A 12,334-nucleotide genomic window follows, 5' to 3' on the forward strand; every position below is an offset into this window, starting at 1 on the left:
GGTTCTGTTCTTGCCTAGAGGTGAGCATTGCTGGACCAAGAAGAGTTAGGACTACAATCTGACTCTTAGAACCAGATGATCTGTTGGTCTTGTTGAAGTGTTGCAGCTGGCCAGATGGCTGGAGGAAGATGTTTTTCAAAAGGCAGTCACCAGCCTTCCCCACCAGCAGATCTACTGAAGAGTCTAATAAGGAGCGCCATTGCAAATAATAGCAGCAAAAAGTTTCAGAGGAAACAGCTTCTCCCTTCGTCTCCAAAAAAGAACTATTTGGTGCAGAAGCAGCCTGTGTGGTGTGTGTGTGTGTGTGTTTGTGTGTCATCCTGTGTTTGTTTTTTTCCAGATACCTCTTCTGGACAGACTGGGGACAAGTCGCTAAAATTGAGCGCGCAAACTCGGATGGTTCTGAGCGCAAGATATTGATCAACACTGACTTGGGCTGGCCCAATGGGTTGACCTTAGATTATGATACTAGGAGGTCAGTATAACATATCCCTTTCCACGTGCAAAAGTACTTTCTCTGCTTTTAAGGCAGCCTGGAGCTTCTGCATCACATCAGTAAGGAAGTGCAAGAAGGATGGGGAATCGTTTTCTTTGGGGTGGGAGGTTATGGTGGAGGTTGGTTTCACTTCCCATACTTTCTGTTCTTCTAGGATTTATTGGGTCGATGCTCATCTAGACCGCATAGAGAGTGCTGATCTCAACGGGAAGCTGCGTCAGGTCCTGGTCAGCCAAGTGTCGCATCCCTTTGCCTTGACAGAGGTACAAAGGACCTTGGTGGGAACTCTGCAATGTCACTAGTTAGATGAAAGAAATAGTATATATTTTTTAATTTCTGGGTGTTGGGAGAAGTTGGTGTTCTCATTCTTCGTCCTGCCATACACTGGAGAAATGGTTTTGCTTGAATAAACTTCTGTTACCTTCCTACATGGTTTTTGTATCTTCCTAATCCTTTATCTCTTCGTTTCTGAGCAGCAAGACAGGTGGCTCTATTGGACGGACTGGCAAACTAAATCTATCCAGCGAGTGGACAAATATTCTGGTCGGAATAAGGAGACTGTGTTAGCCAATGTTGAAGGACTTATGGATATCATTGTAGTCTCTCCTCAAAGGCAGACAGGTATATGCAACAATCTGGGTTTCCTCACTTTATATATAATGAGAGTCAAACAGGGTGCATCTTCCAAAATATATTCTAAATGTTTCCTGCAGAAATTGCAACACAGAGAATCACTTGTTTAGTCTCCCCCTGCCCCCCGCCCCACTTGACCACATCTTCAGATGTGCCTTCATGACTCTAGGGTGTCATGGGAGGAAGTGGTTGTGAGAATATAACAACTCCGGCTAGTAAGGCTGGTACATGGATAATACGACATCATGGACTTAGAAATGCTGCTGTGGAGTTACGCAATTTCCCTTCAAACTTGGAGGTTGAGTGAATATTTGTCATACTAAAAAAAGGAATAAGGGGAAATATTTTTTTATTTTAGTCTGGGATATTAGCTACCCCTCTCTCATTCTGTTTAAATAAAGCATAGACTGGTATGCAAAACCTGTGCTAGACGGATATTGTACTCCAGCCTCAGAAATCTGTGCCTCCTTTGCTGCTTGTGGGCTGAGGCCATCCACCATGTCTCTGAATATCTGTCAGGTTCTTTTAAGACATCTAGTAGAATGAAGACCATTGGTATTTAAAATATAAGCTTGTGCATGAGAGGCTTTGGTAAGAATCATTATTCTCGACCATCAGCCACTGTGTCTTGCTGATAAGAATGCAAAGCCCCCACAGTTGAGGACAGAAAACGATGTTCTTCTGGTGGTAATGTCAAATACACTGTTTGCATCTTTTAGGCACCAATGCTTGTGGAGTCAGTAATGGAGGCTGCACCCACCTCTGTTTTGCCAGAGCTTCTGACTTCGTTTGTGCTTGCCCAGATGAACCAGATGGACGGCCTTGCTCAAATGGTAAGTTGCTTGAGCTGCAGACCTTCAGACAGGAATCGCGATGTTTTTGCTCCTGCTTCATGAGGACTTTTTCTGTGGAGTTTTTCCTGTGAAACCTAAATAAGCCACCTTTAGATAATAGAATAGCCTAGGCGGCAGAATGCAGTCTTGTCAAAGTATTCAGATCAGTGCAAGGAATCATTATCCTGTCTCCTCTGGACTTGGGCTCCTTATGAATTTGAAAACTTCTCTTTGAAATTCTCTTCCGTTCTCCAGATGTCCCAGATGCATATTTTAGCATTCTGGATGCGTCTCTGAAGAATACGGTTCAAAGCAGTTCGTTGTATTTCATTGGCATTTTGTGTGCAGTAACTTTAAAAATGTATGTGCATATAACATCGGGGATGGTTGGAGATTGGCAAAATAAGAGCACACCAATATTTTCTTCTGCTCCCATACAGGCTGTGGCAGCCCAGTTAACCACCTGTAGCTACACTGCAGTTTTTGTTTTGATCACTGTTAAAACCACAGATAGAACCTTAACTGCCTGCTGCTGCGTCTGGGGGAACAGATTGCAGTTTCTGCATTTCTGCAAGCTGCGTTTGGCTTAATTATCTCCCCTTCCTAAGCTTCTGTTTCCCTTTCTCTTTACGTTCTGTGTAGTTCCTGGCATGGGGCCTTCGATTCCCGAGACCACTCGTGCAAGCAAAAAGAGCCAGACTCCCGCTGGTAGATCTGGCTCTTCGACAACCAAACCCCATATATCCTTGGAAACAACAGAAGCAAAGTGAGTGGCTTTGTGGCTTTAAAAGATGATTGTGACAAAAGGTGGTGCCGAGTTCCTCACTGACTCTCCTGCCCCAGCAAGGAGGAAAGAGACTATGCAGGAGTTTTTGCACTTCTTAATAGGATGGTGATATGGGGGGTGGGCAGAGCTGTTCTATTAATGTGTACTGTTCAGCTACTGTATTCTTTCCCCCTCCTGCATGTCATATTAAATGTGATTCCAAAAAACATTAAGTTATGTTGCAGAGGTTTGGACTAGATGACCCTTGGAGGTCCCTTCCAACTCTTAATTCTATGACCTTTCACTGCTTTTCTTTTCTCCCTGTGTAGCTGCTCTGACAAAAAGGTTGGCCAAGGCTTGTGCAGCCGAGCAAGCGAAGCTGTGCCAGCAACCACTGGTGAGTTTTTACATTATCCCTCATTGCCCTGGACTGCACCAGATCTTTCTATGTCCCATGTTGGAGGCCCAGACACAAGACCGATAAACAACGATAGTGTTACCAAGCCCTCAGTGTGGGTTAAATGCATGCGGGTTTGTTTTGGCTCATAGCAAAGTAGTCATGCGTTTGCCCAGCTACACACCCACTGTAGCCTTCTGAAATGATAGAACAACTCCAGCAAATTTTGACTTCTAGTAAGGAGGTGTCGGTGTACAGGGGAGGGAGGGAGGGAATCAAACTACTTTTATTGTGAGTCGAAATACTGCGTGGTATAATTTGGTGTTTGCTTATCAGCCCTCCCAAAAAAATGCTAATTAGTTACTTCCTGATAAAAGGTCTTGGAACAGTTTTTAGGGAAGCATAATGAAATTAAAATTAAAGAAGAAAAAGAGTTATTGGGAATCGGTGAAGATGGTTTAGCTAAAGCAGATCAGAATTATAAGCAAGTCAAATGAATTTTAGGTTGCTTATTTTGTTATCCAAAGGTGTATACAACATTTACACTGGTACAAAATCATTTTGTTCTTTTGGCTGACAAAACACACGCATCAAGAGTTAAAGAGATGAGCTAAAGGAAAACACTCTTGGAATGGAAGAATTGCCACAATAAAAATTAAAAGGCTGCCAATGTTGTTGTTGCCTTTTCTGACTTTCTTGTAATTCTGTACAAAAACTAGGGCCCCAACAGCACTGTCAACATGCACACATATTTACACACAGGAGCATGGAATGTCATCCTCGATCTAACCTGTTGCCCTCTTTCAGGAGGACTGCACGTCAGTTACATAATCGGAGGCCTTCTCAGTATATTGATCATTCTGCTGCTAATTGGTGCTGTGATTATATACAGGTAATTTACTTTCCCTAGTCCCTCTGTGCTTCTGAATTCATCTTTTGGTTGGAATACTTCTGACAAAGTCCAGGCCTTCCTTGCTGTAGTTAAAAATGCCTCACTGGAACCAATGCCAGAGGACATAGGCATGTTGGTCTGCAACAGGTGTGGTGGTGGCATTCCTGAAGACATAACTGAAGTAAAAAGCAAAGTTGTAACCATAAACAAGGGAGGCTGAGATGCTAATGCTCCTAACTTACATTTCTTGCATAATGTTGTGGGCAGCTCCTTTTCCTCTCCCATTTGCCTCTGAAAAAATGACAGCATTGGTTTCAGGGAGCAGTGAAGAGTAGTTTGCAACAAATACTCGATTCAATTTTTGCCCCGTAGAAAGTTTTTGTTCCTGGGAAATTGTTCAAAGGAATCCTGTGGAAATTTGCACATGCCTTGGTTTGGTTCTTACATATTGACTCTTTGAACTCTGAACATTTTGCATGAATGTGATCTCTCTTGCTTATCAGTGGAATTGCCCCTGATTTTCCCACTGGCATACAAGTAAATAGAATTTTGCTGCCTCCCATGAGTGCAGTCGTGATTTGCTATCTGAAATGTTTGCTATCTGATATAAAAGACTTACTTATGGTTTGAGAAAGAAGAAAATACAAGACCATAGTTATTTTTTCTGATAGAGTAGTAGTGCAGAGTAGGGCTTTAGCTGTTGAGGCTCTTTGTTGACAGTTGTATTCCTGCAGGCACAAGAAGTCCAAGTTCACAGATCCTAGCCTGGGCAACCTTACCTACAGTAACCCCTCTTACCGGACATCTACCCAAGAGGTAAAGATTGAAACAGTTCCCAAGCCAGCCATGTATAACCAGCTATGCTATAAGGAGGTAAGAGATGTCTTTAGAACGAGTCATCTGTGTCAAGCCACTGTGGTTTTGAACATCAAATTGCAATAAGTCTAACTAATTTGTCTTATTCTCATCAGTCCTAGCTACCCTAAAGAACCCTGTCCTTCACGTCTCATATTATTAGAAGGCCACTGACTCATATAGGTTAACCAGCAATACTATTTATTTGATGCTTTTGTCTTGGGGGACCTGTTGCCCAAAGGAAATCAAGAGTTCACTTATTCAGAGTTTTAATTCCTCTATTCAGCCACAAAAAAGGGGCTTCCAGAGTGGCTTGCAAATCACTGCAACAAGACAGTCCCTGCCTCCACGCTTAAAAGCATATGGCACAAAGGAAAAATGGATTGGGAGAGAGGAGGAAGTGAGACAAATTCTTAGTCGCAGTTTCTGTCAATGGCCATTGAGAGTGGAAAAGTTAATGGAGAGGAGGTGCCAGAAGTTGCTGTCCTTCCAGCTGTTGGAGTGGCCCTGCATCCCTTCCCTTCCATCCTCTGCTGCAACCTGATGGCAGGTGACAGTTGATGGAGGGAAGAGTCAGACTTCTCAGCAGAGCTCGGGGTGATGCTGCTGCACCTCTTCTGTTCCCCTTCTCTGGTTCATGCCAAGATGACACACCCCAGTGCCTGGTGGGGCCCCTGTACTTCAGTAGTCCTGAATGGCTGTATGCAGCTAGACAGATGCGCCTGTGCACTGCATGGATCGCCAGTGGGAGGGAGAGCAGGCTAATGGAAAATGGTTGCCTTTGGAAGGGCACATGATGGGCTGTGATGTCTCAAAGCACTTAGTCTCTCTGTCTTTCCTCCTCAGCATCTTTCTCACCCCCCTGATAGCCTTTCACCATTCCTCTTTTGACCTGCCCACAGCCTCATATCAGGTATCACAGCTCTGCATTTGTGCAGCCTCTGCCTGCCTTATTCCTGTAGTGCTGATGAGTGGCCAATGCTGTCTTCTATTACTTGCTTCTTGGCTGGCTTTCTCTCCCTCTCTTTGTGTGTGTGTGTGTGTCTGCGTCTGTGTGTGTGTGCACACGCACCCCTGAAATACTTGTGTGTTGGGAAATAAAAGTGTTTTTGCCTTGGTTAAGTAATTTGAAACTGCTTAAAACTTTACAAAATCTTTGTACCCCACCATCATACATGTGCAAGGTATGATCAGTAAAGAGGTTTTTCCCCTCCTGGAATTGGTGAAGCACAGTTATTGCTAATTTTCCTTGCCTCCATGTTTCCTTGCCTCTGATTTTCCTCTCCTCCATGTCGAATTTGTGTGCACCTTGCTGTTTTTATGAGAGTGTTCTCTAAATCTTTGCTATTTTAACATAATTACTGGTTGGACTGGTCTGTGCAACGCTTCTAAACTTCAGTGTTTATGCTCATGAGACACATTTTGCGTTGAATTAACCAGGGTTTGCTTCTGTGTCCCACTCAAATATAGACAACATTTTTCAGCTCTTTCCACTACATTTCCTATCCTTTGGAACAAAGCTCAGGATACAGGAGGGTGACCTTAAGAAGCATCTAGTGCACCCCCACCAGATGCTGTTGGACTCAGACTCCCATCATCCCTAGCCAGCATGGTCAGCACCATGTTGGCTACCCCTGGTGTAGTGGGAGACATCCTTCTAAGAGTCAGTGCCTGCATTCTCATAATCTAATTTGCAGTGGCTATTCTGGAGCTGAATTTTAGGACAGTCTCCTAGTTTAATGCTTGATTTCACCTAGTTGAATGCTCCTAGTTTAGTGCTCCTTTTCACTACTCATGATTTGGGAGATATTACTTGTCCTCCAAATTAATTCACTACCTGTATCATCTTTTCATGAGTTGATGGGTTGCACACTTTGTAATGGAATTGCCATTAACAGCCGGTCTGCTAGGAAACGCAGCGCGTGATGCATCTAGATAGCATTTCACGCAGACATTTGAGTCTGGCAAACCTGTGAAAGCTAGCTCTCTTTTCTGGTGTTCCATCCCACGACCCTGGGATTTTTGCTCCCTTTCTTAAGATAGGTCAGGGACCTCCAGAATGAAAGAAAACACCTGTGTGATATGAAGATAGGTGTCAATAACATTTTTGTCTCCCGTGGGTGGGTTTTGCTAGCTTTTGAGATCTACTTTAGCACCATATTTGGGGGGGGTCAGAAACTGTTTTTTCTTGCCTCTTTTCAGTTTGGCTAGTGACCTTCTTTCCTTCCCTCCCCTGCTGTGCCCAATATTACCATAGTGTGTGGTTACAGCTGGTTAGTTGGAGCATCTGGAGTCATTTTCTCTGTAAGCACTTCCTGCTTCGTGGCTGTGTGGGCTTGGTGGGTGGACGGTCCTGTCTAACAAGCAGAAAGTTGCAGTGGTCATCTCTTTGGTCCCTCCCAAGTGTACAATGTGACTTTGTCCACATAGCAGGAAACCGCCTCTTGTGGGTTTCCTGCGCTTCAGTGTTCTGGCACCTGCTTTTTCCTCTTCCGCTCGCATGTCTCATGTTATTGTCTCTGTCCACAGGCCGGCCCTGATCACAGTTACAGCAAGGAAAAGATCAAGATTGTGGAAGGGATATGCCTTTTGTCCAGTGATGAATCGGAGTGGGACGACCTGAAACAGATACGGAGCTCTCGGGGGTGTATCCTCCGTGACCATGTCTGCATGAAGACTGACACGGTCTCTATCCAAGCCAGCTCCGGCTCGCTGGATGATACCGAAACAGAGCAGCTGCTGCAGGAGGAGCAGTCAGAATGCAGCAGCATCAACGCGGCGGCGACCCCTGAGCGCCGCGGCTCTCTTCCAGACACAGGCTGGAAGCACCAGCGCAAACCCTCAACAGAGAGTGATGTCTAAAGCACACAATGAGACGCTTGTCCCTCCTCTGTCACCTTTCGCACTGATGAGATAGGATCTTGCCCGCAATTCTAGGAGGAACTCAAAAGAGACTTGCCTCTGTGTCACACAGAGCCCAGAGACTTTCTTTCTGAGAGGAGCCTGAGCTTAAACTGCCTTTGTGGCAGGTGGGAGACAACCTAGAGACTCTTGGCTCACTGTTCATTGATGTTTATTTATATGTCCCCTTTTGCTAGAAGCTGTGGTGTTGAATTCAGCAGCAGCTTTCCCAGCTGTGTCCGAGGCAGCTTTCATTCGGTCTAGTGCACCAGCTAGCCATGGACTCCAACGCCACCAGGGAGGGATGAGTGTTTCTGAAGTTCCCTGCTCCTGATACTACTACCTTTCTTCAGAGTCTGTTGGCACTAACTAGGTTTTGCACTGCGCTCTTTCTGTCTTAAATGAAAGGGTTTGGGGCCAGGTAGACGTGCCTGAAGTGAGAAAGGTGATGTAACAGCGGGTCACTTTTGAAGATACTTGTGTAGGGAGAGCAAACGACAGTTGTAGCTTCACTGGAAGGGGCACTAAATTACCATGACCATCTTTTTTTAAGCTGTGGGGAAACGCCTGTGAAATCCAACCTAGGGTGTCAGGAGTTCAGAGGGTAAAGCATTTGAGTCTGTTGCTGGCAACAGAGGTTGCTCCTGCCACAGTTCGGTGTGGCAGAATGCCCACTCCCTTCCTAAAACATACTTCTGGTTTTTTCAGATTGAACTTAACACATCTGTTCCCTGGAGGGACGACTCGCTGTTTTTATTGCACTTCCCATTAGCTTTGACTTCCGAGGAAAGCGCCGGGTGCAATGGTATTTTATCATAACCTTCCTTAGTTAGTCAAGTCACAGGCCCATCCTGTGGAAATGTGTGCTACTGAAAACAACGTTAGCCTGTGGAACACAAGTGGGCAATATGTTTTGTTTGTCTGTTTCGGAAATGGAATATAAATTGGTCAGTGGGTGTATCTGAAACATCAGGTGCAAGTTCCAGCTCCAACATGCTGCTGGACAAACCCAGTAGGGGACATTTTCTAAGCCTTTTCTTGCCAGCGTTTCTCTTTGGAAGTTCTGGGAGGATGGGTCTGCTCGCACCTTCTTCTAGGATCTGCTGTGTGGGTTGAGTAGTGTGGTGTCAAAAAGTGGGTGTGTGCAATTTGAGAGATGATGAATGTGTGTGGCTAGGCAAAGGCAGGCAGACGGGGAGTCAGGCAGGGCACCAGAACTGTATAAAGCTCCTTTCCTCCTCAATGCAACTAGGTTAAGATTTCCATTCTATCAAGGGAGAACCAAGGCTAAGAAATGGCCTTTTCAAAATGTTTTGCAGGTGGTGGTTTGTGCAACCAAACACTTCCTCCACCAGCTCCAGACATGATTTGGCAAGATAGCACTTACATTGAGGGAAGTCCTATTCAGAGCTGATAACCACATTATTTATTCTCTGGGAATATGCACCACTATCCTCTCACCTTGCTCCTGCAAGTCCTCTCTTGTGATTAGCGCATGATGTATAGACTCTGCTTGTGTGAGTGTGACACTCTGACGAGCAGCACAGGTTCCCTGTAGCTAAACAGTTACGTGATCTGATTGCTTCCTCTCATCTAGTCCAAGCAGGGAGCGCGCAAGCATTAAAAAAAGCAGCGATCCAACTCTAGCAACCATCCCCCTTGCAGCTTACCCTCTATAACAGGTCTATATTTCCATCAACAAGGCAACCCTCCCCCTTATGTGTCTTGTTGAGTTAAATATTTTTAAAACCGTGATACACGAATATGACAATTGTGCATTTTTAATCGCATTCATTGAAGGAGTCCATGCACAAGAAAGCTAGGGTGGGTGATGCGTTTGTACAGTGGCAATTGTGTTGGTTGCTGCGTAGTGTGTGAAGCAGTTATAAGTAGTGCATCTTTGTCACAGACACCTTTTCCTTCTAGATGGTCCACAGCAGACATGTCGTGCTTCTGCCTGTTCCTGCTACCATCTCCATCCCTGCTCACCTCTGCTATTTCCATCATGTTTCTTTACATTTGCTGCTGATCCTCTGTTGCCTTCGCCCACACATATTGGGCATGTTTGCACACACTCAGTATTGTAAAAACAAAACAGTGGAATTTTGGGTTGCAGCAGGAACGGTGCAAGCCAGTCATGGTGCAAGATCGGCATTCCTGACAATTAACCCCAACCTTTCCCAACTTGTAGCCGGGAAAACCTCTTGCTTTCTCATCTTGAGGAAGGTATAAATTTAAATTATTTTGGGAGCCGAGTTTTGTATTTCAAGGAAACATGCATAAAGCTCTACTTCTGCAGCATCACACAGCAAAATCAACCTCTGCTTAAAGGTTTCAGTACTGTGAGCAAGTCTTTCTAGGACATGTTTATATTCTTCCATCAAAGACTCTCTCGTTCTGACTGTCCAACCTCAGAACTGTTTTCCTATTTTACCTGCTATTGCTCTCTCTTCCTTTTATTTGCATGTCATTTATTGTGCTTTGCTCTCCTAGCTGTCCTTGTGAACTAAAGAGTTGCATTCATTGCTTTCTCTGCATCAGCAGAAAAGACTTTTCTCTGTGCAATAAGACTTCACTTCCCTCTCTTCACCCTTGCATCCACTCAAAATCTGCTCCAGAGTTTGGGGGATGTGGGGACTGTGGGAGACGAGAGAAGAATGTGAAGTTCTGTTATGCGAGCAGAAGTCCATTTGTGCAGTGTTGGATTCCACCCCAAGTCTCTCATACTTTCATAGAGATCCATGTATTGAACCACACCAGCTCTTGTGCCTGCATTCATGAGTCCATAAGTGACTTCCATCCACCCCCACTGTGGTGTTTTACCATATTCTCTGCATTCTCTTCCTTCAGCCATCATTTTCCATTGGCATCTGATTCTGACCCATCCGAAAAGATAGAACTTGAGGATCGAAAATGTAAAAACGGCAGCTCAAAGTCCAAATTAAACCAATTAGCTGTATTTATGTTATTAAAATCGCTCATCTACAGGAGCCATCCACACTAGGCTCGCTTTATTTTGGGGAAGTCTGGTGAGGGGAGACAAAACAAACAAGCAAACCCTGTAAAAGACAATGTGGAGAGCACTTGCAGGAAGGCAAACAGTTACGCACCCTGCCTAGCCCACTGATGTTCTCTTGAAAAGGCTGTAGCATGACAAGGGACTTTGGCTTGAGGAGGTCTCTTGTTTACATCAATTTCATGGGCCGTGAAATGGTAATATGAACAAGGGCAAAGTCAAGCATAGCCCTTTTGAAAAAGACAGCACTGGAGATCACATTGTGCTAGTTGTATCCTGGTGCCTTTTGTAGGAGGCTGGACTAGATCACTCTGGGATCCCTTGCTGTTGTGCATCCCTATGAAAAGTTGGTTAGAGCTGGGGCTTGGAGCAATGTTGTTATTAGGCTTTCCCCCTACTTCCAGGGGAATATATTAGATTTTAATTTAAATATATTTATTTGGGTCTGCTCAAATGAAGCTTCATCAGGCTGAAGATGAGGAAGACAAGTCTCAGCAAGATCTGTGGGGGTAGGGTAGCCCTGCTGCTGAAACCCTGGACAAAATTAAGGCCATATGCATTAGAAAAAAGAGTTTAGGAAAGATGAAGCCAGGCACCTGGCACTGATGAGGGCCACCAGGCCAGGGTGAAGTGGTCAATATAGGAAGTTGCAATTAGAAAAACAATATTAAAAATGGAGGCTGGGAAATAATTGAAAAATACTTGTCCTCTTACAAGTTCAGTAAATTAACAGAGAGAATGCCACTGCCACTAATGTCTCCCCTTGTCTTTCTGCAACTTTTTATTGCACATTCCAGTCTACATAATGACCTCCTTTCTCAAACCCCTTCCCTTGACCCATCTGACCCCTAGCGGCCCTCATAATGGCTGCAGAAGATTGGAAGAATGGTACCTACAACTTTACTCCTACTTGTGAAGTAAGCAGCGATGAGATGCGCAAGCAGCCTTTGGCCAATGCTGCTGGTTATATGGGACTCTTCACTGCCAATGCTGATGAAGCAAAGTCTCATTGCACTTGGACTTTGCAGAATGTGGAAAGCCAGAAGTGGGGACAATCTTGTGAGCACTGATTATGTAAAAAGAACATCCTGCCTCTGTCTGTCTTGAGCTGTTGGCAGCAATTTCCCTACCTTTCTGTGTAATGGTTTTAAATGTTACTGGAGAGATTGGATTTCCCCTTTCCCCCCAAGTTATTTAACTACTATGCTCAGTATTTTAGGTTTGATGATAATTTAATATAAATTTAGCTTTTCTTAATCGCGCTGCTGGACTTGTGAGTTGTGAATCACGAATGCTACCCAAACAGGCCACATGAAGGCTCATCTCGTTTGAAGAAGCGACGGAGTTGGGACCAGAGCAAACAGATCCCATCACACTCTCACCTTTGAAGCAACAACTGGTTTAGGATTTGGGTGAAAGCAGGGGAATGGGAATTAACTGTTACAAATATTACATATGGCAGGTTATGGCACTGCCAAGGACTAACGCCAGAAATGTCTGAAGCTCAAATTAGTAGGGCTGCTGCTTGCTTCCCTCTGGTATTAA

The 12,334-nt window shown here is 44.6% G+C and overlaps 1 protein-coding gene across 4 annotated transcripts in view; it reads left to right on the forward strand.

Annotated features, from left to right (window-relative positions):
* The window catches only part of LRP4 (LDL receptor related protein 4), a 98,469-nt gene extending 86,423 nt beyond the window's left edge, over positions 1-12,046 (forward strand). For 3 of the 4 annotated variants that reach the window (XM_081900458.1, XM_081900459.1, XM_081900460.1), the window contains exons 30-38: positions 341-475; positions 651-759; positions 973-1,117; positions 1,849-1,962; positions 2,605-2,728; positions 3,058-3,125; positions 3,933-4,017; positions 4,752-4,890; positions 7,402-12,046. In XM_081900458.1, coding sequence (XP_081756584.1) covers positions 341-475; positions 651-759; positions 973-1,117; positions 1,849-1,962; positions 2,605-2,728; positions 3,058-3,125; positions 3,933-4,017; positions 4,752-4,890; positions 7,402-7,734 — 1,252 coding nt within the window. In that variant the 3' untranslated portion in view covers positions 7,735-12,046. Of the gene's footprint in view, positions 1-340; positions 476-650; positions 760-972; positions 1,118-1,848; positions 1,963-2,604; positions 2,729-3,057; positions 3,126-3,932; positions 4,018-4,751; positions 4,891-5,718; positions 5,786-7,401 lie in introns of all 4 variants that reach the window. The other variant, XM_081900461.1, reaches the window with a different exon arrangement.
* Positions 12,047-12,334: the final 288 nt, after the last annotated feature.

Source organism: Podarcis melisellensis (genome assembly GCF_964234715.1).
Source record: "Podarcis melisellensis genome assembly, chromosome: 1".
NCBI classification, from domain to species: Eukaryota; Metazoa; Chordata; class Lepidosauria; order Squamata; family Lacertidae; genus Podarcis; species Podarcis melisellensis.